Here is a 24575-nt window from a genome sequence, read left to right as displayed (position 1 = left end):
ATTAAGAAAAGGAATAAATTGCTTGTATATCTAGCCGTGCTCCTATTACTTTCCTCAAAGGACAAGAAGCATGTGATAGCAAACAGATGTCATGACATCTAAGGTTAGAGTATGCAGGTTGACCAAATCTTTTCAAACCCAAATGCTTGAAATTCTTGTTGGCAAATTCCTGTTTGAAGAAACTGTGTTCAGTTTTGTGCCTGACAACATTAGCAAAAGTTTTTGACATGACATGGCTGAAGAAGAGAGGTTAAACAAATGTAACATGAGAGTGGCTTAATAAGGAAGAGACTGTAACTAAAAGTTCTTCATTTCCAACAGTGATTAATTGGAAAACATTTGTAATGTATTGGTAGCAATTTAGACATGAAGGGTAAGAATATGTTTCTTGATTATTCAAAGAGCAGAAATAGGCTTATTTCTTATCACTTTATGCTTATTATCTAAAGTACACACAGTGGATCTATAATAAGTACATCTTGAGTAATGTTATGTTAAAATTTTTCTGCAGGATCTAGAAGATTTGGGAAGCTATAAAATTAAGATAACTAATAATTTTCAATTAAATTTTTTATTTTACTTATGACATAATTACAAAAAAAAATTCAGATTTAGTTGTTAAATTTTAGATTTAGATATTACAAACTTACCGCATTTTTTTTTTCCTTTTTAGGTAGAAAAAATTGGTTGGGCATCATGGACAAGTGTGCTTGGTTTATGCTGTGAGGGAATTTGGCCAGTAATTGGAGAAGTCACAGATGTAACTGCCTCTTGCCTAACCAATGACAAGATGGTTCTAGCTACTGGGGATGATTTGGGATTTGTGAAGTTATTTAAATATCCTGCTAAAGTATGTGTTTTTTGTTTTTTTTTTAACTCTTCTAATGATTATCATTATAACTGTGGTTATATTAACATCCTTGAAAACATGTCCATCTGAAACCTGCTATGACACATTACTTCGATATTTATTTCTATAACTTGATAATGCTAGTGTTTTGGATTTAAAAGTTACCTGTATCTAGAACTTGTATTTTTCTTGATATTTAAAAGAAAAATGCATTCTCATTTTGGTGTTTACAAACAAAAACACAAATGAATTAAGATAAAAGATATTTACATGGGTATATACCAAAATGATTGATAATTACTTCTGTTAATATGGATATTTACATTCCATATTAACATGGATATTTACATTCTGATTTCTAAATCATTGTTTCTATTTTCAACAATATGTCTGCATAGCCATTGTTTTTAATAGATTTGTACTATTCCATAAATATGCACTGTAATTAGCTAGTATTACTGTAATGAACATTGAATGTATATAAAGTTTTTCACTGCTATAAGTAAATACTATGGTAAATAATTTTTGCACACATAGCATTTTTTAGCATAGATCTCTAAAGGGGGGATTGGTAAGTGAAAGGTCAACATTTTTATGCTTTTAATGCAGAATATCAAGTTAATTTCTAAAAAAGTTATGTCCATGGTACTACTTGGTTGTATCCTGCCCTCACCAGCTTGGGAATTGTTATTTTTTATTCTGGTGAATTTTAGTACTTTATAATTTTTTATGTTTTATTTATAATTAATTCCTAATCATACATTAAGAAAGAATTTCAAAATTGTAACTGAAAGTTTTCAAGTGATGAAATTTCTTAGAAAGACTTTTTGACTTTTTTTATCTTTAGGGGAAATTTGGAAAATTTAAGAGGTATGTGGCTCATAGTACACATGTCACCAATGTTCGCTGGACTTACGATGACAGCATGTTGGTTACCTTAGGAGGTGCAGATATGTCTTTAATGGTATGGACAAATGAAGTGGAGAGCCATCGAGAAAAAAGGCCTTGTGATAGTGAAGAGTCTGATACAGGTTCAGAAGAAGATGGCGGTATGTTGTTTCATATGTCATATTTTACCTAGAACATAGAAATGGAATGAGTACACTGCTTTAAACTGCAGAAGCTAAAGTAAGAACAATGTTTGAATAATTGTGTTTTTACATTTGGTCTATTTAACACCAAAATTGGTTTTGTGATGCAAGAGTAACAGGCTCTCATGTACTGATGACTTAAATATTCTTTATCTACAAATGTAAGATAATTATTCTTAAATAAGTACTGTTAAAAATTATATAGTATCTAACCTCATTTTAAAATAATTCCTAATATACCAATAATACCAGCTCATTATAGAAAAACTATAAAATGCATTTTACAGTAAATAATAAACACAGCATTCATAATTTGACCTCTCAGAGGCAACCTCTGTTAACATTTTGGAGTCTATTTATAAGGGTATGTGCATTTATATATATAGTTTGTTTTTAACAAAAATAGTATCATATTAAACTTATTTTCTGAAGCCTGGTATTATCACTTAGTAATACTTAGAAAATGTTGTTATATATCATTAAATATTCTTCTACATCTTTACTAGCTGTATATTATTTTATAATTTGGCTGTAATATAGTTTATTTAACTTATTTCATATCATTGAAAATCCTTGTATCTGAATTATAAGATTATACTTAGTCTCTTCAGTTATCACCTAATGAATAATTCTTACATTTTAATGGTAGGCTATGACAGTGATGTTACAAGGGAGAATGAAATCAGTTATACCATCAGGGCCTTATCAACAAATATTCGTCCAATGTTGGGAATCAAGCCTCATTTACAACAAAAAGAACCTTCAATTGATGAGAGGTAACAGTCAAGTTTAAAACTAGATGAAGAAAAAGATATTGCTATTTATTGTTTAACTGAATGAATTTTTGCAAAAACCAAGTAACAATGGTGCTCTTTCATTATACAGTCCCTAGCACCTCTTAGAAAACATGTTCTTTCTGCCTGGCTTGTGTGGCTCAGTGGTTGAGCATCAGCCCATGCACCAAGAGGTCACTAGTTTGGTTCCCGGTCAGGGCACATGCCCAGGTTGTGAGCCAAATCCCCAGTGTGGGGGTACGCATTTGATTTTCTCTCTCATTGATGTTTCTATCTCTCTCTTCCTAAAAAATCAATAAAGAAAAAAGAAAACATGTTTTTTCTTACATACTTTTTTGGTGGTGACACTGTTTTTGAAAGCAGTTTAGAGAGTAATGCTATATGGAAAGTATATAATTAAAGGAATTTTATTTGCTGTTATCAATGTATGCAATGGGGTTGTGGGAGATAATAAAAATTGAATCCAATATTAAGTATTTTTTAGGAAGCACATGAGCAGATATTGAATTTTGAAAAGGCCTTTTGAGCCATGTGCCTTTAATCAAAGATAGATTTATTTCAGAAATTTTTCAAAAAGGCAAGTTAAAGTATAGCTTCTCTCTAATGGGAATTATTGGCCTTTGTCTGGAATCAGCAAGTCAGCAATAAGGACATGTAGACAGTAATTTTATGAAGAGACAACTTTTTGATAAAGTCTCTGAATGAGTTGACAGATCGAGAGAAATTGTGAACCTGATGCTTTAAAATCATTAGTGAAGATAGAAGACAGTGAAGAGGCATATGGATCAGTGAATGGCATGGATTTCAGAAGCAAAGAAGGTTTAAGAGATGATAAAGGGAAAATCATGTAGAAACAGCAGTGAGGAACAAAGAAGGAGTGGGAGGTAAAAACAAGAGGACCTCTTCTGTGGAAAGCTGTATGAGGAAACCTCATTATGAAAAGTTTGTAAGAATATTTGAGGGGAAAGTTGAAAGGGGATGTGTTCACGGAACTGAATTTGTGGAACATTCAAGTGACTATGTAATTGGTGAGGGTGGTGCTGAAGAGATGGGCTGGTAGAAATGACGTCACAAGAAAGCATTGGCAGAAGGATTAGAGTTTACACCTGGGGGTTTAATACTCAGGGGAAAGATGAAGCTAGAAGTGTGTGATAGTGATGGAGAAGTGGAGAGAACTAGAGATTCACCTCAGAGTTCCCAGGAAAGGTCTAGGTGGAGTGTTGAGGTGGCGCTGCCTCCACAGCTGTTTCAGGTGCCCCATTTGCTGATGGTATACTTCGAAAAATAGCAGTAGGGAATCACCTTATGGGTGATAATCAACATTGTCATCACGTATAAAGGGGGAAAGCATGAAGTTAGAGATATGTTTCAAAAAAGTTGGCCAAACTATAATCTGAATACTTGCACTGGATTCAAGGTTGAAGTGACTTGGTAGGAGGCAGTATAATACAATGCAAAGGGCATGGTTTTTTGATTCAGACAAATGGGTTAAAATATTCATTTTATCATTTACCAGTGGTGTGATCTTGAAAAACTGTTCAGTCTCTCTAAGCATATGTTTCCTCATAGGTAAAAATATCATGATAATCTCTAATTTATGGAGTATTTCAAAGTTTAAATGAAATAATATAGATGAAGAATTTAGATAGTAGGTCTTTACCAATGACCCTCGTGTGGAATGAGATACAAAGTAATCTAGTTAATACTGAAATACTTTCTGAAATTAATATGTATTTATTAAAGTAATACTTTTTAATATGAAAATGTGGCTGTTCCTGATTAGAATATTTGCAATATAGTGCTTAATATTACTTAAAGGAAATTATATTACCCAGATCATGAAAAGTGAAAATTGTTTCATAAGGGAGAAGGAACTTGACATTTCCATAAGTCTTTTTCATTTATTATATTGATTTTTATTTAGTTAGTTTTTTAGGGTTTTTTTTTTTTTTTTAGATAGAGTGAGAGGGAGGGAAGCAAGAAAGAGAGAGAGAGAGAGATATCAATGTGAGAGAGACACATTGATTGGTTGCCTCCCACATGACCCTGACTGGGCTGGAATTGAAACCAAAACCAAGGTACGTGCCCTTGACTGGGAATTGAACCTAAGACTCTTCGATCCTCAAAATGATGCTCTAGCCACTGAGCAAAAAATGGCCAAGCCTATTATATTGATTTTTAAAGAAAAATTTTTATCAGATAAATTTTGTATGTCAGAAACTATGATTTAATTTTAATCTGTAGGCCATCTTTTATAGTAAAACACTTAAATTTTCTTCCTCATTGCTGAAGTGACCCAAGTTCTGACAGATGACAATATCTTACTGCTCAGTGAGGATGATTGACACTGTCATAACTGTAATCTTCATTGTTAGCTTGCATTTTTTATAACCTTTTAAAAATTATTTTTGAAATTATTTTGCACATTGTTCTCAAATTATAATTCAGCTCTACTAAATTCTGCTGAAAATGTCGAGGCAGAAGCAGCCAGTAATTTGATTCATAGTTATGAGTCTTCATTTTCATGAAATTAAAGAATCAAAGGAAATAAAAATGAAGAAGATATTTCTTTTTACCAACTTTGAATATATTTGTGAGAAAATTATTAGTATAATTGTTTTCATATTTTAAATGAAATATATTATTGTCATCAAATGTGAAACAAAACACTTTAAAAGCAGTTAAAACAAATGCTTGTCAAATATTCACTTGAAAATGTTTCTGATGACAACTTGACTACAGTACTCTAATTGGTTGATACTTTTGTGGGGTACTTTTTTATGAATTACTTTAATAATTTTGTTATTCTTTTTCTCTAAATATTTGTGAAAAAATCTTATGTACTTAAAGTAGTTTATTGTCAATCAAATTTTTAATATTTTTGAATAAAATATTCAAAACAATAAGACATAAAATTAGGCACTCTTTTATTTCTTTAAAATTCTGTTATGTTGCCCTTATTCTGCTTACTAAACTGGCACACTTTATCAATTTTCATGTATGTTTCCTATGTTTTTCCTTTTGCTCCTTTTGAAGGCAGGGGGTAGTAAGGTGAGTATTTTATTTAAAAAAATACTTTACGAAAAAATGTACTCTTGTTTTGGTCTTTAGGGTATATTTTTTCCCTGTAAAACACTGAACTACATTTGTCAAGAAAGAATCAGAAAATGAAATAGGACAAACCCTACGAAAGAGTTGTATTTTACAGATACAATATGTGGGTGTTTTTACAAGGGTCTTTATTATGATTATTGATTTTACAAATGATTTTTCAAGACTCCTATACTGAAGATAGTTTCAGTTTTTTCTTACATTTCAGAAACTCATAAAAACAATCTGTTAACCACACATTTTTATCAGTGGAACAAGTTTCAGTTTATAAACCTGTAAGTCATTTAATGCATGTTTAATATCTTCTTGAATTTTAAAACATTTGTATGCTTAATAAAACATGTGCAAGAAAGAACTTGGGGTTACTTCTGTAGCTATTTTAGTGAGATAAAAATGTCTTTAGTTTCTGAAACAGAACAATGTGGAAAAAGCTACTTTAGAAGTTAAAAAACAAAAACAGGGTGCCATTAGGAAAATGCTGGAAGATAAGGATGAAAAAAGTAGATTTGAAACCAGATTGTATAGAAATTCAAATATTAGGCACTCCTTAATTTGCAGACAGCAGGAATTATCTGGGTTTGTTTTTGTTTTTGTTTATGCAGGAGGTGATACGAGTTTGGAGTGTGATACAATGTCTAAAAAGGCCCATATACTCTTACACTGTTGTAATAGAAATAAAACATGCAGATTAGCCTCAGATCTGGAGTAGCTTATTTGGAACTGATTTCTGTGTTTTAAAGGAACATTGGCAGTTTACAGTAGTCTAGAAGGAAGTACACAGGATGAAGGAAATCTGGGAGGCCACTTCACATAAAGAATATTTAATTCTCTGCTTGGCTTATTTTGCTTAGCATAATACTCTTCAGGTCCTTCCATGCCATCTCAAAGGATAAGAGATCTTTCTTTCTTACAGCTGCATAGTATTCCATTGTGTACATGTACCACAGCTTTTTAATCCACTCATCTACTGATGGACACTTGGGTTGTTTCCAGATCTTAGCTATTGTAAATAGTACTGCTGTGAATATAGGGGTACATATATTCTTTCTGATTGGTGTTTCAGGTTTCTTAGGGTATATTCCTAGAAGTGGGATCACTGGGTCAAATGGCAATTCCATTTTTAACTTTTTGAGGTAACACCATCACATGATCTCACTTATTTGTAGAATATAATGAACTAAACAAACTGCTGAACAAAATTAACCCAGAGACATAGAGACTGACAAGCCTCAGAGGAGGGGGGTTTGTGGGAAGAGATAAACCACAGAACTTACATGCATTTGTGCATGACCATGAACATAGACAACAAAACTGGGGATGGGGCAGGGGGAAAAGGGAGGAGGGTGTCAATGGGGGAAAAATGAGAAACATCTGTAACAAAAAATAAGTGAAAAAAAATTTTTTAAAAAGAATAATTAATTGTTGTAGGAATCACTTGTTTCAAAAAATCAAAGCTAAGTGGAGAAACTATTGCTGCCTTGGTGTGAACAGCTTTTATGCAGAAGTGACCTTCCTGTCACAAGCTATGTTTATGTGGAGTTTAGATGATCACTTCTCATTGGTGCTGTAAAGGGGTGTTCTAGACAAGTAAAGTGGATTCCAGGTTTTGCTGGGAGGATGGATGAGATGACCTCTGTAATCCCTTCCAGTTCTGTTTTGGTCATTATGTTATTAAAAGAAAATTTTTTTTAGTTATCTCCTTTGCTAGCAAAATCCCAAATCCAGCCTGGGTCCTGAATGAGTCACTCTGCCTGCTCGATCGAATTGAACTTTGGGTCAGAGTAAGGGGAGCTTAGACTCTGTAAACAATTTCCTTATAGCAGCTCCCATGCTACCAGCCTTTTAAGTGAGATGTTACATTTTACTGCCCTTTCTTAAGAACAAAGATAAGCTTTGATATTTTGCTTGTAATTCAGATTGCCCTGTAGAAAAATAAGAATGGCAAGTTTTAATGTTTATAACACAGAACATGTTGAATTCTCATTTATTTTTATTTTTCACCTTTCTATTTCCCTGCCATTAATGGAATAACAAGTATTTTCTTATATTCAGTAATAGATAAAAACAGTAGGCCTTTAATATATACTGTATAGCTTATCTGCATTAAATGTAAAAAAATATTTTATTACAGGAAGTATTTTACTAGTGTTTAAAGTTCAAATCTGTGTTGTAATCTTTTCCCTCTTTTATCTGCTGCTAAAAAGAGGTTCCAGGTAATCCTCTTTATTTGCTATGTTTTATGAGGCCTAATTTTATATTTTTATCTTCTTTTATGTTTCCCATTAATGAGCTTTGTTACTTGGTGTTCTCTTTACCTTTAATGACAGTTTTTCACTTTTTTCTCCTTTGAAATGAGTATTTCTGAAGTGAATAGCATCTTAATTTGATTCATACTACATAAGAAACTGCTTCTCTAAAACTTTATCCATTTAACTTGTTTAATTTTGCAAGCTATGTAATTTTAAGCAATGATATATCTTATATGAATTACCTTTACAGAAATTAAAATATACTTAACTGTTACACAGGATTGTATAGATGAAAATTACCTGCTTCTTAAAGCTGTCAAATGATAACTTTGAATAAAGTTCAACAAAACGACTAGGAAGCAGAGCCAAGGCTGCTGTCCTTCTCTAAAATGATCCAGGCAGAAATATTTTTGAGTTAAATATTATAAATTTCAATTATATTTATTAAGTATATACAGTTTTATAAGTATATGAAAAAGGTTTGAAACCAAAATTTTTTGTGATAATTTGAAAAGTTCTTTATATAGTCTTGTAAGTGCATTTAATTTCTGTCCCACCAGTCATGCTTATGTACCAGTACATTCTGCTTTCTGTGAAAGTACACACTTCTTTATATTACATGTTCAAGATATAACACTTCATTCACTTTTTATGGGTAAATATCTTGAAAATCATTTTGAAAATACAAATCATTGTTATGCCTTTATTTTTATGGGCTTGTTCATAAATGTTGGATTTTTTTCATAGAAATTTAATTTGTATCATTTCTTGATTTAGTTGTTAAAATTTGAATATTAGCTTAAAATTTGGAGTGAGTAGTTGATATCTGATTGAATTAGATTCAGTGTTCAGGTTATTAAACATTTGAGTAATGGTTATCTCAGTTAACACTAAATGATGTGGTGGTTTTTTTTTTAAATTTAAAAAGAATTTTAGGGAAGAACCTCCACATTTTGGGAAGTCTATACACCTAATGGGACATTATGAATGGGTCCTGAACTAGCATTGGAAACAGAAGAGGGAGCTACTATGTAGGTGAAGTTGATAAGTGTTTCGTAAATGCTGAGGGTAAGAGAAGAGAAGGAGTTGGAGGGGGTTGTAATAGTAATCACCGTTTGTAGAGTGTGGTATGTTTTACAGTGCTGTGTAACTGTGAAGCGCCTTGCTTGGCTGGTGGTTGATGGTAATGCCACAGCCATGCTAGGGACTGCAGGGAGAAGAGAAGGGGGAGGGCACAGAGGAGCAGGTAGACTACAAATCTGAACTCACACATGATTTCTGTTGCGAAAGAGTACAGAAAGTTCATAGAAATACTTTCAAAATTCAGATCAAGAATAATCTGTTAATACTAACCATACATAAAATACTGTAATAGATCCTTTAGAGCATTAATTCGGGCTTTGTTGGTAATGCACCCCATCAAGAAGTTTTTGAGTGTGTAAAACATTTGTATATTTTTATAAGCAGCCTGCTCTTGTGCTAGTATAGTATTTACACTATGAAATGTACACCATAGAAATCAAAAGTAAAATGAACCAGAAGGTTTAATATTTTCTTCCCACCTTTGTGTTTTAGAAGATATCAAGATATAGAGGGCACAGTCTAGTGAGCAACACAGATTGGGTTGATTTTTTTGAAGGAGTATTAAACATTTCTCTCCGGAGGCAGGTGAGGGAGGCTCCATGAAGGCACCCATGATGGGTGCCTCCCCTCATTCCCACTTCCCTGTTTCAGGCCCCCTGTGAGCAGGGCCCCGCCACAGCCAGAGAAACTCCAGACAAACAATGTTGGCAAGAAGAAGAGGCCCATAGAGGTAAGGAAAACACATTCTCCAGTGTTGCCTTATACTTTAAAATGTATCCCAATGTCATTCTGTTTTCTTTATTTAAAATACCCAAATTTTATCCTTAGTTTTAATGAAAATAAACATATTGAATAATTCTTTTTGTTTGGTTGTAAAAATTGTTTAACTTTCAAGTCTGAGTTTTAGATTGATGTCCTCCATTTCTCCCAGGCAGCAACAAGCAAACTGAGCTAAATCAGGTCAAAAGCAAGGCATTCAAGCTATGGGAAGGTGATTGGTGTACTCCCTACCTTACTCAGCCTCACAAGGCCAGTGAAAGCATGCATGAGTCATCAGGGAAGGTGTACTTCATGTTGTGCAACAATGTCCATGTACTGTTTGGATCCTTAGAAGTACACCACTTGGACATAATTTATACTGTGTTACGTATGCAGATCAGATACATATTTGTTTCTTTATTGAGTTTAGAGAGAGAGAGGAAGGGAGAGAGAAAGAAACATCGATAAGAGAGCATCCATTGGCTGCCTCCTGCTTGCCCCCCACTGGGGATTGGGCCCACAACCTGGGCGTGTGCCCTGGTCGGGAATCGAGCTGGTGACCTCTTGGTGCGTGGTTTGATGCTCAACCACTGAGCCACACTGGCCAGGCACAGATCAGATATTTTGACTAATGAACACAAATCAGAATATTCTTCTTTTGGACAGAAGTATCTCAATGTTTGACTCATGAAATGTTAAAAACAAATTGTTGGAATCATGACCTTCTGATTTCCTTTTCATTTTTATAACTTTATGTTGTAAAATAGGTTTGTGTGTTTTAGCTGTCCAAAATAGGTTATATAAAGAAGTATGTCTAGCTTAACTTTGTGTTTGCAGTTTGTAAAACATCAGAAATGCAGCCTTTATTTTGTTTGACTATGACAGTACTGTATATGACAAAAAATGGTGACTATTTAGACATAAGGACTTATATAATGGTGTTATCGTTATTATAGGACCTTGTGCTGGAGCTTGTGTTTGGCTATCGAGGCAGAGACTGTAGGAATAATGTTCACTATTTAAATGATGGTGATGATATAATTTATCATACTGCCTCCATTGGGATTCTGCACAATGTTGCTACAGGTAGGAAACCCTGATTCTTCAAACCTACTTTTTCTTAAATTTAGGATTTTCTATTTAGCATCTTAAAGTTCTATGTTAAAACTATAAATAATTAAAATGCATGAGCCTGGAAGATAAATATTTCATGCTGTAGAACTTTCTACTAACATTTCAGATAACCAAATTTATAGTCTTAATAGAGTATAATAGCAGAAAAGGATTTCATAATGCAAAGTGGTCATAGGTGTCTATTAGAAGCTAAGGTTTACTGTATGTTGAAACCATATCTTATAGTGAAACCATTTGTTACTTTATTCTATTTCCCCACAACCTTAACATGAAAATGGATGATGTGAATGGTTGTCTCTGATAGTGATTGAAAGTAGCATGTTGGATGAGTTGATTGCTGGGGGTTTTTTGTTTGTTTTTTGAATTTGAATTTGGTTTTTTGTTTGTTTTCATTTTTATTAATTTTTTTAGAGAGAGAGAGAGGACGGGAGAGATTGAAACATCCGTATGAGAGAGAAACATCCATCTGCTGCCTCCTTCACGCCCCCTACTGGGGATTTAGCCTGCAACCCTGACATGTGCCATGACAGGAAATCAAACTGGGACCTCTCAGTCCATGGCACAACGCTCAATTCATTGAGCCACACCAGCTGGGCTGAATTTGTTTTTATTGCCAAAAAAAATGTAAACTTCATAAAGTCTGAAAGTTGGAAGTAAAAATAGAGATTAGATAGTTTAAACATTTCTGGTTTTTCTTGTGATAACTTCACTCTGACTAGGTAAAGAGTCTTCCATTCTTGGTCAGTAGTAATCATTAATATGATTTTTCTGTTTTTGTTCCCTAAAGAAAAAGATTCACCAAGATCACACAGAAATCAGTGGCAATTTTTCATTTAATGATTTGGGTCATTTGAAATATGCCACTCAGAAAATCTTCTTTAAGTGAGGCTTCACATATCTTTCAAAGAGAATAGAAAAGAATAAGAATAAGAAAAAACAAGCTAGAAAGGGATGAGAAATGCTTCATTAGGTGATTCTGTCATAAGCTACTGCACATCTAGGCTACATGGTCTAGCCTATTGCTCCTGGGCTACAAACCTATATAGCATGTTACTATACTGAATATTGTAGGCAATGATAACACAGTGGTAGGTCTTTGTGTTTCTAAACATAGAACAGGTACAGTAGAGAAATACAGTGTAAAAGATAAGAAATGGTGCACCTGTACAGGGCACTGAGCATGAAAGGGGCCTGCAGGGCTGGAAGTTGCTCTAGGTGAGTCAGTGAGTGAGTGGTGAGTGAATGTGAAGACCGAGGGCATTACCGTAAATTACTGCATACTTTATAACACTGTACACTTAGGCTGCACTAAGTTTATAAAATAACAGATTAAATCAAGCAGAAGAGAAAAATGAAACACAGTAAACATGAGCTACATGAGGCTGCTGCCAGTGAGACGTGGCTTACTGTTTTACAGAGACATACTTTTTCTAAGTAGAAAGAGGACACTAAAATAATAGAATGTATAGTATAGTAAATATAGAAACCAATAGCATAGTCAGTATTATTATCAAGTATTATGTAGTATACATAATTATATGTGCTATCCACTTATTTATTTAAATCCTCACCCAAGGATATGCTTTTTTCATTGATTATAGAGAGAAAGGGAGAGAAACATGGATCATTTGCCTCCCATATGTGCCCTGACCAGGGATTGAACCCACAACCTGGGTATTTGCCCCGACTGGGAATCAAACCCTCAACTCTTCCATGTATGGGACAATGCTCCAACCAACTGAGCCACACTGGCCAGGGCAATAATTGTATGTGCTGTGCTTTTATATGACTGGCAGTGCTGTGGGTTTGTTTATACCCGCATCACCACAAACCTTGCGCTGTGACATTACAATGTCACTATGTGATAAGAATGTTTAAACTCATTATAATCCTATGGAACCACTGTCTTACATGCAGTCCGTCATTGACCAACTGTTAATGCGGCATTTGTCCTTTATTTTTCTTTTTTTTTTAATCCTCACCCAAGAATATTTTTCTATTTATCTTCAGATAGAGTGGGTGGGGTGGGGAGAGAGAGAGAAACATCAATATGAAAGAGACACATTGACTGGTTGCCTCCCACACAACCCTGACCGGGGCTGGGGATGAACAGCAACTGAGGTATGTGCCCTGCACTAGAATCGAACCCGTGACTCTTTGGTCTGTGGCTGATGCTCCAATTGCTGAGCCAAACCGGCCAGACCTATATTTAATTTTTTAATTTGTAATTACTTGCCATTCTAATGATGAATGTGGGGAGAGAGAGGGCAGAGAGGGAAACGAGACACTTATTTGGCCTCTCACCAGTTTGGGCATACACTGCTCAGTTCACAGTCTAGGAAGTCTCGATCTATTAGCTGATTTACGAATTTAGCTAATTTAACTGAACTCTCAGCCCTGGAAAATATGAAGCACATTTCACTTTGAGAAGCTTTAAAGTAATATTAGATCTGTTAAATTGTTTTGTTTTGCTTTTTGGAGGACCTTTGCTTTTTGATGACCCTCCATAATCTGGCCCCAACCTACCATCCTCATCTCATCTCCCACCTCTGTGTTTCACCTGCACAAGCCTACCTTTACCCCTGGTGTGGTCGTCATCTACTCAAGTCTCTTCACTGCCACACTACTAGATGAACCACATTACTCCTTTGATCGAAGTTCTTCAGTACCTCACCACTGACTACAGAATAAATATGAACTTTAATAGGAAGGCGTTCAAAATCCTCTGTAATTCTAGTTCCAGTGTTCTCACTTTTCTTCTTTATGACCCTAAACTTTACCCAAATAAACCCTTTGTGTGCATCTCCAATACTTTCCTGCCTTTGTACCTTTGCTTAAAGTATTCTTCTACCTGGAATGCCCTTCCCCACTCACCTTCACATTTACTGAATGTGCTGTGTCAGTTCCGGAGTGCCATCTGCCCAAGATCAGAAGACTGGCCTCTGTTGTGCATTCTCATCGTGTATGATCTTGGACTCTGTGGCACTTGCTGTCTTCAAGTTGTACCACATTGGTTTATGCCTTTCAGGGTCTATTCCTTTGAAGATTTCTGAGTCATTTTTTCATCTTGATGATGATGTGCACATATTAAGTGTTCAAAAATATGTGTTAAATAAGCAAGTAAGTTAAAAGGAGCAGTTTATTGCTATGAATAAGTGCATTTGGCTGTTATACTTTAATACTTTAAAATTTAATTCTCAAATTCTTTTTTTATAGGCACTCAGAGTTTTTATCAGGAACATAATGATGATATTCTGTGCCTCACTGTAAATCAGCACCCCAAATTCATCAATATAGTGGCAACTGGCCAAGTAGGTATGTTTGTATATTTTAAAAGAAACAATTTTAAGTAATTATCTTGTTCAAATTAATTCAGTATCCTAGGGAAAAAATTAAAAATACTTATTGTTCAAAATATATTACTATATATTATTTGCACATAAAGCACACACCCAGTTTTACCATATTATTTATTTCCAGGTATCTTTCTCTTACTTTGGTTATTTGAGTTGATTCATATTATTCAGAATTAAAAATAAGCTAATTTATGGTGGTCGAAATAGTTGTATATAGCAATTTAACAGAAATTTCTGGTCAGCAAAGAGGTTTAGTTTAATAGCATGTAAAGCAGAAAGGAAGAATTTGAGGAGACACAGTAACTAAGGGGAGCCCAGAAATAACTAGACAGAGGGAGCAGAACCTTTGGCAGAGGTTAAGCTAGAAAGAAAAGCCAAGTCTGTTCCATGTTAGTAAATGCTATCTGCCTTTTTCTTTTCTTGGAATTGATCTAATTTGTTACCTGTTTTGAAATCATCACCTGTACTGCTGTTTTTAACTCTAGAACTATAAACTTAACCAAAGGCCATAACCCTACAAGCAAAATGATGAGAGGATAGCAGGTCTAGTTAGGATATATCTACCAACCAGTCATCACTGTGGATTCTCCGTAATAGATTATGCCAGGTCAGATCTTCGCATCTCTGGTGTAGTTTTTAAAAATGATTGAAATCATGGCTTTGTTGCATCTCAGTGGGCCTCACTTGCTAAGACAGTTTTCCAGGTGTCTTTTTCCTTCTTAAAGAAGATAATTTATGCTTTTAATATCTTCATTTTCATACAAGTAATACATTGATTAGTTAGATACTTATTTTCGGGGTTGCTCAGTTCCACAGTTATGCCACAAAGATCCCTTTAGTCTTCCTTTTGGTAAAGATTTCTACTTTGGAAAAGAAAGTAGACCAATATTCCACCTATTATATACAAAATATTCTAATCTTTAGATATAAATACATAGGTCTAACCCCTTTCTCTGCTAAGTTTTGAAACTGAATTTTATGTTCACTCTGCATGAGGAATGAGAGACCATGCCATCACCATTTTGGTCCCTAAGGCATCTCGCTCAGTGCCTGTTGGCACATGCTGACTTTTTTTTATTGCTCAGTTAATTTTTATTGAGTAAATTCATGTATTCAACAAATTTATTGAGCACCTATCATGTACAAAGTATTGTCCTAGGTTCTGGGGTTACAGGCAGCTTACAAAAGAAACACCCAAATCTCTCTTTTAATGGAATTTACATTCTGTGAATAAAATTCTAGACTGTGTGGTTCTTCCATTTTCTAACTTTGCTCTTTCTCCTTTTCTTTCCCTTCTCTTCCTCTGTTAAGTAGCTTTAAAATGTTAGGGCTATAGTTCTCTCTTAATTAAGAAATGTCACAAATTAATCTTTCATGAAATTTTACTTTTCTCCATTTCTTTTTTTTTAAATAATTGACACATAACACTATATTAGTTTCAGGTATACAACATAATGATTTGATATTTGTACTCTTTTATTTTGAAAGGCAACACTACAAAGAATGTGGAATGACTAGTTATCTGTCCCCTCTTTCCTTTCAAGTCAAAGTCTAGGCAGTACAGAGCTAGCCCTGGGCCACGCCCCACTGTGCCCTCCCACGAGGCAGATAACAAAGATTCTTTACTAATGGCTAACTAAGTGAAAGATAGGCTCAAGAGAAGACCAAAGAATGAGGGACTTTTTCTCTTTTGAACCTAAAGAGACTCGAATTTGTAGTTACTTTGCCTGCCAAGCTTATCTGATAACCACAAAGCACAGAACACTGCCTATGATGTTCATGGTTCTCATTGTAGAAAATCAGGTAGAACATAGCAGAACTGAAAGATTTGCTTTTGTGGTATTTTACCTCATTACATTGAAAAAAAAAATTTTTTTTAATTAGAATCTTAGAATCCCAGGGCCAAATATATTATTTTATCCAGTCTATCATTAGATGTTTGAATTCCTCTATGACATCTCTGATTAAGGGTCTTCCTACATAGGCTTGAACCCCATCATCACAGTACTTAATGAAGTAGTATAACCTCTCCTTGGGAATCTCTGTTATAAAGTGCTTCTTCATATAGAAGAGAAAGCTGCCTCTCAAATTGCAGCTCATTGGTCCTCATTCTTGAGGCACCTGGAACAGCTAATCTCTTATTCTTATGATACTGTCTTTCAGTATTTGGAGAGAACTGTCATATTTTCCCTGAGTCTTATTTAGTACTTCCCTTTCAGAAATCCTACTTTAGACATCCTCCAACTACCCTTCATAAGACAAAGAGTATATGAGAGCAATGGGCTTGCTTTCTATAGACTATGCTTTGGGTATCTGAAAACTCAGAATTCTCTTTCAAATGGGCCTGCTTGAGCCTCTTCTCTGAGTCCATGCTCCCAGTCATAGATTGCACAATATGAGCACTCTTGAGGGATGTCCAAGAGGCAGCTGTTCATTGGGATGGTGGTGAGGAGTTTTTCCTGCAGGCTGGAATAACTACCCATGAGCTGCCATGGCTCCTGTGGTAGGGGTAAAGCAGGGACGGGGAGAGAAAGGGATAGGCTAAGGCTACCGCATGCTGTCGCGCATTCTAAGGACTTCTGAATTTCAACCAGGTCTTCAGTCATCATAAGGATACTTGTCAAAATAGGAAGATAAAACATTTCATTTAATAATTTTATCTTACTGATAACTTGAAATGAGTTAGGCCTGTGATGTTTAGGTCTTTATTTGTACTCTTGTCCCAGGTCCTGCAGATATTCAGGGACAAGGCCGACTTCCAAAAAGAGCACCCTGAGTCTTTCAGCCATTCTTCATGTGGCACAGTTTCAAGTCCTCTCACCATTTGGTTGTTATCAGAGCATGTTCACAACTAAAAGTGGTATTTCCTGAGTGTCTGCTTGGCACAATCAGCTCTTTTATTCTCTTTTCTCTTATATTCCATGTCGGGACACCCTGGGCCTACATTTTCAGTATGTCCTTGAAATCATTATTTCATAGGGATGTAAGGGTCTACCAAGGCAGTCATCTTTCTTGAAAGGATTTCTGAATTTTTACTCCTTTCCTTCTTGCTAATCCTCACATTTTTCTATTTTTTGTTCAGATAGAGTAGGAGAGAGAGAGAGAGAGAAACATTGATGCGAAAGGGACACTTCGAGTGGCTACCTCCCTCACAACCCAACCAGGGCTGGGGACGAACTGCAACTGAGGTATGTGCCCTTAGCGGGAACCAATCCTGGGTGTCTCTGGACCACAGGCCAAACTGGCCAGGGTTCATTATTATGATTAAAGTTAAAATTTTGCCCAGCTCGTGTGGCTCAGTGGTTGAGCGTTGACCCCTGAACCAAAAGGTTGCCAGTTTGATTCCCAGTCAGGGCACATGCCCAGTAGGGAATGTGCAAGAGGCACCCAATCAGTGTTTCTCTCTCATTAATGTTTCTGTCTTTCTCTCTCCCTCTCCCTTCCCCTCTCTCTGAAAAAAAAATTAATAAATTTAAAAAATAAATAAAATAAAGTTGTTAAAATTTTATGTAATTTATTAAATACAAAGAAAATATTGATCTGAAGTTTGAAAGGTCATATATATTGGCTTCATGCCCTGGCTGGTTTGGCTTAGCAGTTAGAGTGTCAGCCTGAGGACCAAAGGGTATATTCCCAGTCAAGGGCCATGTACCTGGGTTGCAGGTTTGATCCCCAGCCCTGGTCAGGGTTGTACAGGAGGCAACCAGTCAATGTATCTTTCTCACATCAATGTTTCTCCCCCCACCCTCCTTTCCACTCTATCTAAAAAGCAATGGAAAATATCCTCTAGTGAGGATTAACAACAATAACAAAAAATTGGCTTCACTAACAGTTTACCGAATTTCATATAAAATTAGTTTTGTATATGACACTTCATTAAAATATTGAAAAATTATCACTATAACAATTAAGTTTTTCAAATTTTACTGTTAGTATTTATGTTATTAATGGATAATTATTTTTCCTGCTTTTTTATTTTAGGTGATTCAGCAGACATGTCAGGTAAGGAAAACTAATCATTTTTTGTTTTCACTATATTGTTTAGTAATGATAGTCCAAATTTTTATAGAGTAATGAGATACTTGAATCTATTTGGGATTTTTTAAAAATGAAGAATATATCATTTTAATGTCATGATACTGAGCCCAATCTATAATAATAATTTTAAATAATAATAATATATTTTGACCTTTTTAGTGTGCTAAGCCTATTGTAAGCACTATACATATGTTATCTATTTAGTCATCACAAGAATTCTTTATGGTAGGTATAAGCTTGACAATATCATGTAGCTGGTAAGAGTGGAGGTGGGTTTAAAACTTAACCTTAGCCCTGGCCGGTTTGGCTCAGCAGTTAGAGCGTTGGCCTGCGGTCCAGAGAGACCTGGGTTTGGTTCCCGCTAAGGGCATGTACCTCCGTTGCAGTTTGTCCCCGGCCCTGGTCGGTCGTGAGGGTGGCAGCCACTCGATGTGTTCTTTCACGTCAATGTTTCTCTCTCTCTCTGTTCCTCTCTCTCCCTCCCACTCTACCTGAACAAAAAATGGAAAAATGTCCTCAGGTGAGGATAAAAAATAAAATAAAATAAAATAAAATAAATAAAACTTAATCTTAAATATGAATCAATAAATTTTATTGCCTGAAAATAATATTTTCAAAAATTTTATTTTTAATATGATCCAAATTATTGCACATATTAGATCAACACATCACTTAAAGATTTAAGAATAGCTTTTTATTACTAATTTTGACCATGGCCTTGTGAATTTTAAAAGCTGTTAAACAATGTGTGTGCATTGTTTTTAGATCTGTAATAACTAGGCTTTTCAACTCAACTTTCAGTTTACATGATATAGTTAGAATTAGTAGTTTGATAAGAAAACTTTTCCCAGTGATTTGTATCTATTTCCCTGCCCTCTCCTCCTCCAGGGAAAAGCAAAATTGTGTGATTTTACTATTCTGTTACATATGTATTCAATACAACTGGCAAGGTCCTTGCTCTCTTGGTTATGCACAAAAGCAGAGGTTGGCAGGCTACAGCCCTTGAGCCAAATCTGGCCCACCACACCTGTCTTTGTATGGATCATGAGCCAAGTACAGTGTTCACTAGTTTAAATAGTTGGAAAAAAGCAAAAGATGACCAAAGAACATGAAAGTTATATGAAATTAAAATTTCAGTATCCATAAGTAAATTATGCTGGACACAGCCATGCTCATTCAGTTGCATAATATCCATGGCAGGGTTTGGGTGAGGAGCTGCGACGGAGCCTGTGTGTGCCCCTTGTCACTGCACGGCTGCTGGGCGCACTGCACGCAGCAGTGGTGAGCTGCGCCTTGACAGGCTGAGTGCCATGTGCACCAGCATACCACAGCCATGTGTATCTATAACATGGAGACACGGGGAAAAAGGACAGTGGACTTTGAATGTCATGCTTTTAAGTCACATTGAAGTGTGATTATATTATTACCAAATTAGACGGTAAAACATCGTGTTTATTATGCAACGATGCTGTCTATAGCTGTGCTAAAAGAATATAATATGCATCAACATTTTAACATTAAACTTTATCACAATATTCCCAACTCACAGGAAATCAAAATCAGAAAAATTAGAAAATTCACAACAGACTATCTCATCACAACAGAATTTCTTCACAAAAATAAAAAATACAATGAGGCCACAACCAAAGTGAGTTTCTGAATGGCTCATTTATTAGCCAATTAGAAAAGCTGTTTACTGACCTGAGTTAATTAAATCATGTTTAATTGCAGCAAAAATGTCTATAGAGAAAATAAATTTGTTCAAGACTATTAGCTTTTTGGCAAAAACCATTGCTAAAAGAGTTGGGAGTGTTTAGAACAAAATCAATAGTCAAATAAAAGAAAGACAAAAAAATGAATGGTTTCCCTTGGCTCAACAGATGTTTCCAGCTGTTCATTTGAAGAGTAAGTACAAATTTTGAAGCGACAGAGAGTTATCCTGTATAAATAGTCTCCATTAACAACTACAAAATATAACATTTTGAAAGAAGTTACGAAAATTTTAATTCAGTACAACCTGGAGTGGAATCTGCTCAGGTATATTGCAGCTGGTGGTGGTAAAAGTATGTGTGGAGCTGGAGCAGAAAAAGGAATAGTTGGTTTACAAAGCTTGTGAAAGTTAAGGTGTTTAAAGCCTATGTTTATTTGTTATAGTATGTATCAATAGGTAGTTCCTTGGAAAGTATTTTAATCTATCATGTGTTACTGAACCTCAATATTTTGTTATCAAGAGTCAGTCGTGACTTCCAGTCAAGATGGCGGCGTAGGTAAACACAGTATCGCGTCCTCCCACAACCACATCAAAATTACAACTAAACTACAGAACAACCATCATTCAAAACTGCCTGAAATCAAGCTGAATGGAAGTCTGACAACTACGGAATTAAAGCAGCAGCCACATCCAGACTGGTAGGAGGGCCGGTGGTGAGATGGGCTGGTCCCACACTCACGTGTGGCGGATAAAAATCAGGAGGGACACCTAGGACACAAATGAACAGCTGGGAAGGTCCTTCCTGAGGACTGAGGGGTCCCCGTCCCACACCAGATGCCCTGCTCAGGGTTCCAGTGCCAGAAAGAGAAGTCCCCATAACTTCTGGCTGGAAAAACCAGCAGGAACTGAGGCTCAGGGAAGCTGACGCGGCTGGAGCCCCAGGCAGCTCCTTAAAGGGCCCGCGCACGAACTTATCGGACTCTCTCCCTCTAAGCTTGGAGGGGAGGCAGCTCGAGGGGCACCAGAGACATACAGGAAAGAGCTGAGCTGTTTGGCACTGGAGCAAGGGCTTGAGAGGGGGCTTTCTCCAGGACAAACATGCTGTCAGAGGCCTTTGTTCCTTTGGTGAGGCCTTACCTGGGGCGGCAGACAGCCGCCATATCTGGGACTCCAGCAACCTGGCTCACACTGGTAGCCCCGCCCTGGTGATTCCCTGAGGCCCCGCCCCGCCCCACCCAACCCAGCTTTTGGGCCCACCCAAGCTGTTGGCAATTGCTTAACCATAAGATTGGCCTGTCTTGGATCCTACTTCAGGTTTTCCTAAATTCTTTCAAACGAGCAGCATCTGGTCTCAGCTAGCCCTATACCACTCGTTTAGTAATACACAGAAACAAACACACGGAGGCAGCCAAAATGAGGAGACAAAGAAACAGGTCCCAAATGAAAGAACAGAACAAAACCCCAAGAAAAGAACTAAGCGAAATGGAGATAAGCAACCTAACAGATGCTGAGTTCAAAATACTGCTTATAAGGATACTCAGTGAACTCAGAACCTCAGTGAACTTAGGGCCTCAAGAGCATAAAAAAGGACCAGTCAGAAATTATGGATGCACAGTCAGAATTGAAGGAGGCATTAACTGAAATAAAGAATAATTTACACAGCTTCAATACTAGAGTATGTAAATCCAAGAAGCAAACCATCGATTTGGACTATAAGGAAGCAAAAAACGCCCAATCAGAACAGCAAAAAGAAAAAAGAATACAAAAAAAATGAGAATAGTGTAAGGAGCCTCTGGGACAACTTCAAGCGTGCCAACATTCGCATCTTGGGGGTGCCAGAAGTAGAAGAGCGAGAACAAGAAATTGAAAACCTGTTTGAAACAATAATGGCAGAAAACTTTCCTAACTTGGTGAAGGAAACAGACATACAAGTCCAGGAAGCACAGAGAGTCCCAAACAAGATGAACCCCAAGAGGCCCACACCAAGACACATCATCATCAAAATGCAAAAGGCTCAAGACAAAGAGAGAATCTTAAAAGCAGCAAGAGAAAGGCAGCTAGTTACCTACAAGGGAGTTCCCATTAGGCTGTCAGCTGATTTCTCAAAAGAAACTTTGCAGGCCAGAAGGGAGTGGCAAGAAATACTCAGAGTGATGAAAAGCAAGAACCTACAACCAAGATTACTCTACCCTGCAAAGCTGTCATTTAGAATTGATGGCCATATAAAGAGTTTCCCAGAGAAGAAAAAGTTAAAGGAGTTCATCACCACCAAACCGTTCATATATGAAATGATAAAGGGTCTTTTTGAAGAAAAAGATAAAATATATGAACAAACAAAATGGCAATGAATACATATCTATCGACAATGGAATCTACAAACAAAATGAACAGGCAGAACAGAAACATTCTCATAGATACAGAGAACATTTTGTTGGTTGCCAGATGGGAGGGGTTTGGGAGAATGGGTGAAAAAAGGTGAAGGGATTAAGAAGTACAGATTCATTGCTAGACTGACAAACCTCAAAGAGAAAGGCGTTGGGGGGTGGGAAGAAATAAACCAAAGAACTTATATGCATAACCAATGGACACAGACAATAGTGTGGGAAAAGGCGGGAGAGGGGTGGGAGTGGGGAGGAGAGGGTCAATGGGGGGAAAATGTCAATGGGGTGGAACATCTGTAATACATTCTACATTCAACAATAAAGATTAAAAATAAAAGAAAGTCAGTCGTTAACTTCTTTGCTCTCATAGATTTAACCAGCATCAGTTCCATGAATTTATGTTAGAAGCAGAAATTGAATATCCTGACTTTATGATAATATCCATATCTTATGGTATTATTACCATTTGAATACATTAAATGTGTTTTGAGTAGACACTAGGGGAGAGTCTTTTGTTTCTGAAAAGCTTTTCCAGCCTACCTAAGACTCTATTCGGAGCTAAGAATTTGACAATTTGATCCTTAAGACAATTTAAGGAGAGAATTCTATCTCTGGCCTTGGTTATTATTTATTACGATAGGCAGTTGTCCATTAAATAACTGCAGTGTTAGTGGTCTTCTCTGTGTCTTCTAAGACTTAAAATAAGGGCGTTTACTAACACCTGGAGGGAAGAGAGAGGGTGGTCTTTGATTTTGCTGATTCAGGAACTTCAACATGCACTTTCCATCTCTTCGGTTCTGCCATCCACAGCATTGACTTCACCCATAAGGCCAGTTGTATTTGTGATTATTAAAAGAACCGTCAGTAGCAGTTGGAGTTACATGCTTCCTAAGATGCTAGGGAAATACCATATGCTGATTGGCTTAAATATGGGTCACTGAACTATTGCACTGATGTCAGTGGTGGGGAGTGGGAGGGAAGTGGGGCTAGGGGTGCAGGGGAGTGTTAACACAATGGGCTCAGACTAATCAGTTGAACATTCAGGGTCTTTCCCTGAATGACTTGCCTACATGAGGAAGGAGTGGATTCCTGAGTAAAATCAGAGCTTTATTAAGAAGGAAGGAGAAAATAGATGCAGATGCTGGGTGTACAACAGCAAGTTGTCCACTACAGAAACTAAAGAGCAAAATAACAATGGGCACATTTAATGGCCCATGTTAAATTTTTGTTTTAAAATATGGCTTTTATTGTGCTGCATCAGAGGAAAACTATGGGATGGAAAAAATATCCTTTAAAACGTTGATTCTTATGAGATCCAGTTAGTAATTCAAAGAGACACTTATGACATCTCTATACTGGAGACTAAGAGTCGAGAATGTCATGAAAAGTTGGTGATGAAAAATTGATTTTCCGGAGACAGCTTGATGCTATGGAAAGAGAAGAGCAGAACCTGGGTGCTGACAATAGCACGGCTCTGCCCGCCCCAAGTTGTGTGTGACTTAGGGCAAAGCACTTAACCTCTCTGAGCCTGCGACCATGGGAAAACACACCTGTCTAGAGTAGGGATTGGAGAGTCTGAGATGTTCCTGGTAACACGCCTGGCCCACAATAGGCACTCATATCTGGTGGCCTGTGGGGAGGGGAGAAGTAGTCTCTGTGTTACTGTAGCAATGAATGGCCATTTTCAAATTACAGTTGGCCCTCCACATCCATGGGCTCCACTAGTGGCAGATCAAAAACACCCAGAAAAAAAAGATCCAAAAGATCCCAGAAAATTCCAAAAGGCAAAATTTGAATTTGCTGCATGCTGAGCACTATGCTGAACCTGTGCAGATGAAGCGATGTGTAGGCAAACACCATGTAGCCTGTAGGCAAGTACAGGGGACATGCGAATACTGCGCCGGTTTGTGAACATAAGGGGCTTGAACATCCCCAGATTTTGGTACCAATCCCCCAGGGAAACCGAGGGACAACTCAATAGGAGAAAATAAAATATACTTAATCCTTCTTAAGTTAAG

General features: G+C 36.4%; 1 protein-coding gene across 1 annotated transcript in view; it reads left to right on the top strand.

The window, feature by feature from the left end:
• EML5 (EMAP like 5) overlaps window positions 1-24575 on the top strand; it is a 161916-nt gene that overhangs the window by 124145 nt on the left and 13196 nt on the right. The window contains exons 25-33 of the mRNA XM_036277252.1: window positions 674-850; window positions 1698-1899; window positions 2591-2717; window positions 5772-5786; window positions 8051-8059; window positions 9830-9908; window positions 10894-11023; window positions 14288-14386; window positions 18409-18429. Of these exons, the coding sequence (XP_036133145.1) occupies window positions 674-850; window positions 1698-1899; window positions 2591-2717; window positions 5772-5786; window positions 8051-8059; window positions 9830-9908; window positions 10894-11023; window positions 14288-14386; window positions 18409-18429 (859 nt within the window). The remainder of the gene's footprint in view (window positions 1-673; window positions 851-1697; window positions 1900-2590; window positions 2718-5771; window positions 5787-8050; window positions 8060-9829; window positions 9909-10893; window positions 11024-14287; window positions 14387-18408; window positions 18430-24575) is intronic.

This window comes from Molossus molossus, unplaced genomic scaffold, assembly GCF_014108415.1.
Source record: "Molossus molossus isolate mMolMol1 unplaced genomic scaffold, mMolMol1.p scaffold_m16_p_1, whole genome shotgun sequence".
Lineage (NCBI taxonomy): Eukaryota > Metazoa > Chordata > Mammalia > Chiroptera > Molossidae > Molossus > Molossus molossus.
The sequence above is the reverse complement of the archived record's forward strand: the minus strand, read 5'-3'. Positions and strand labels throughout refer to the sequence as shown.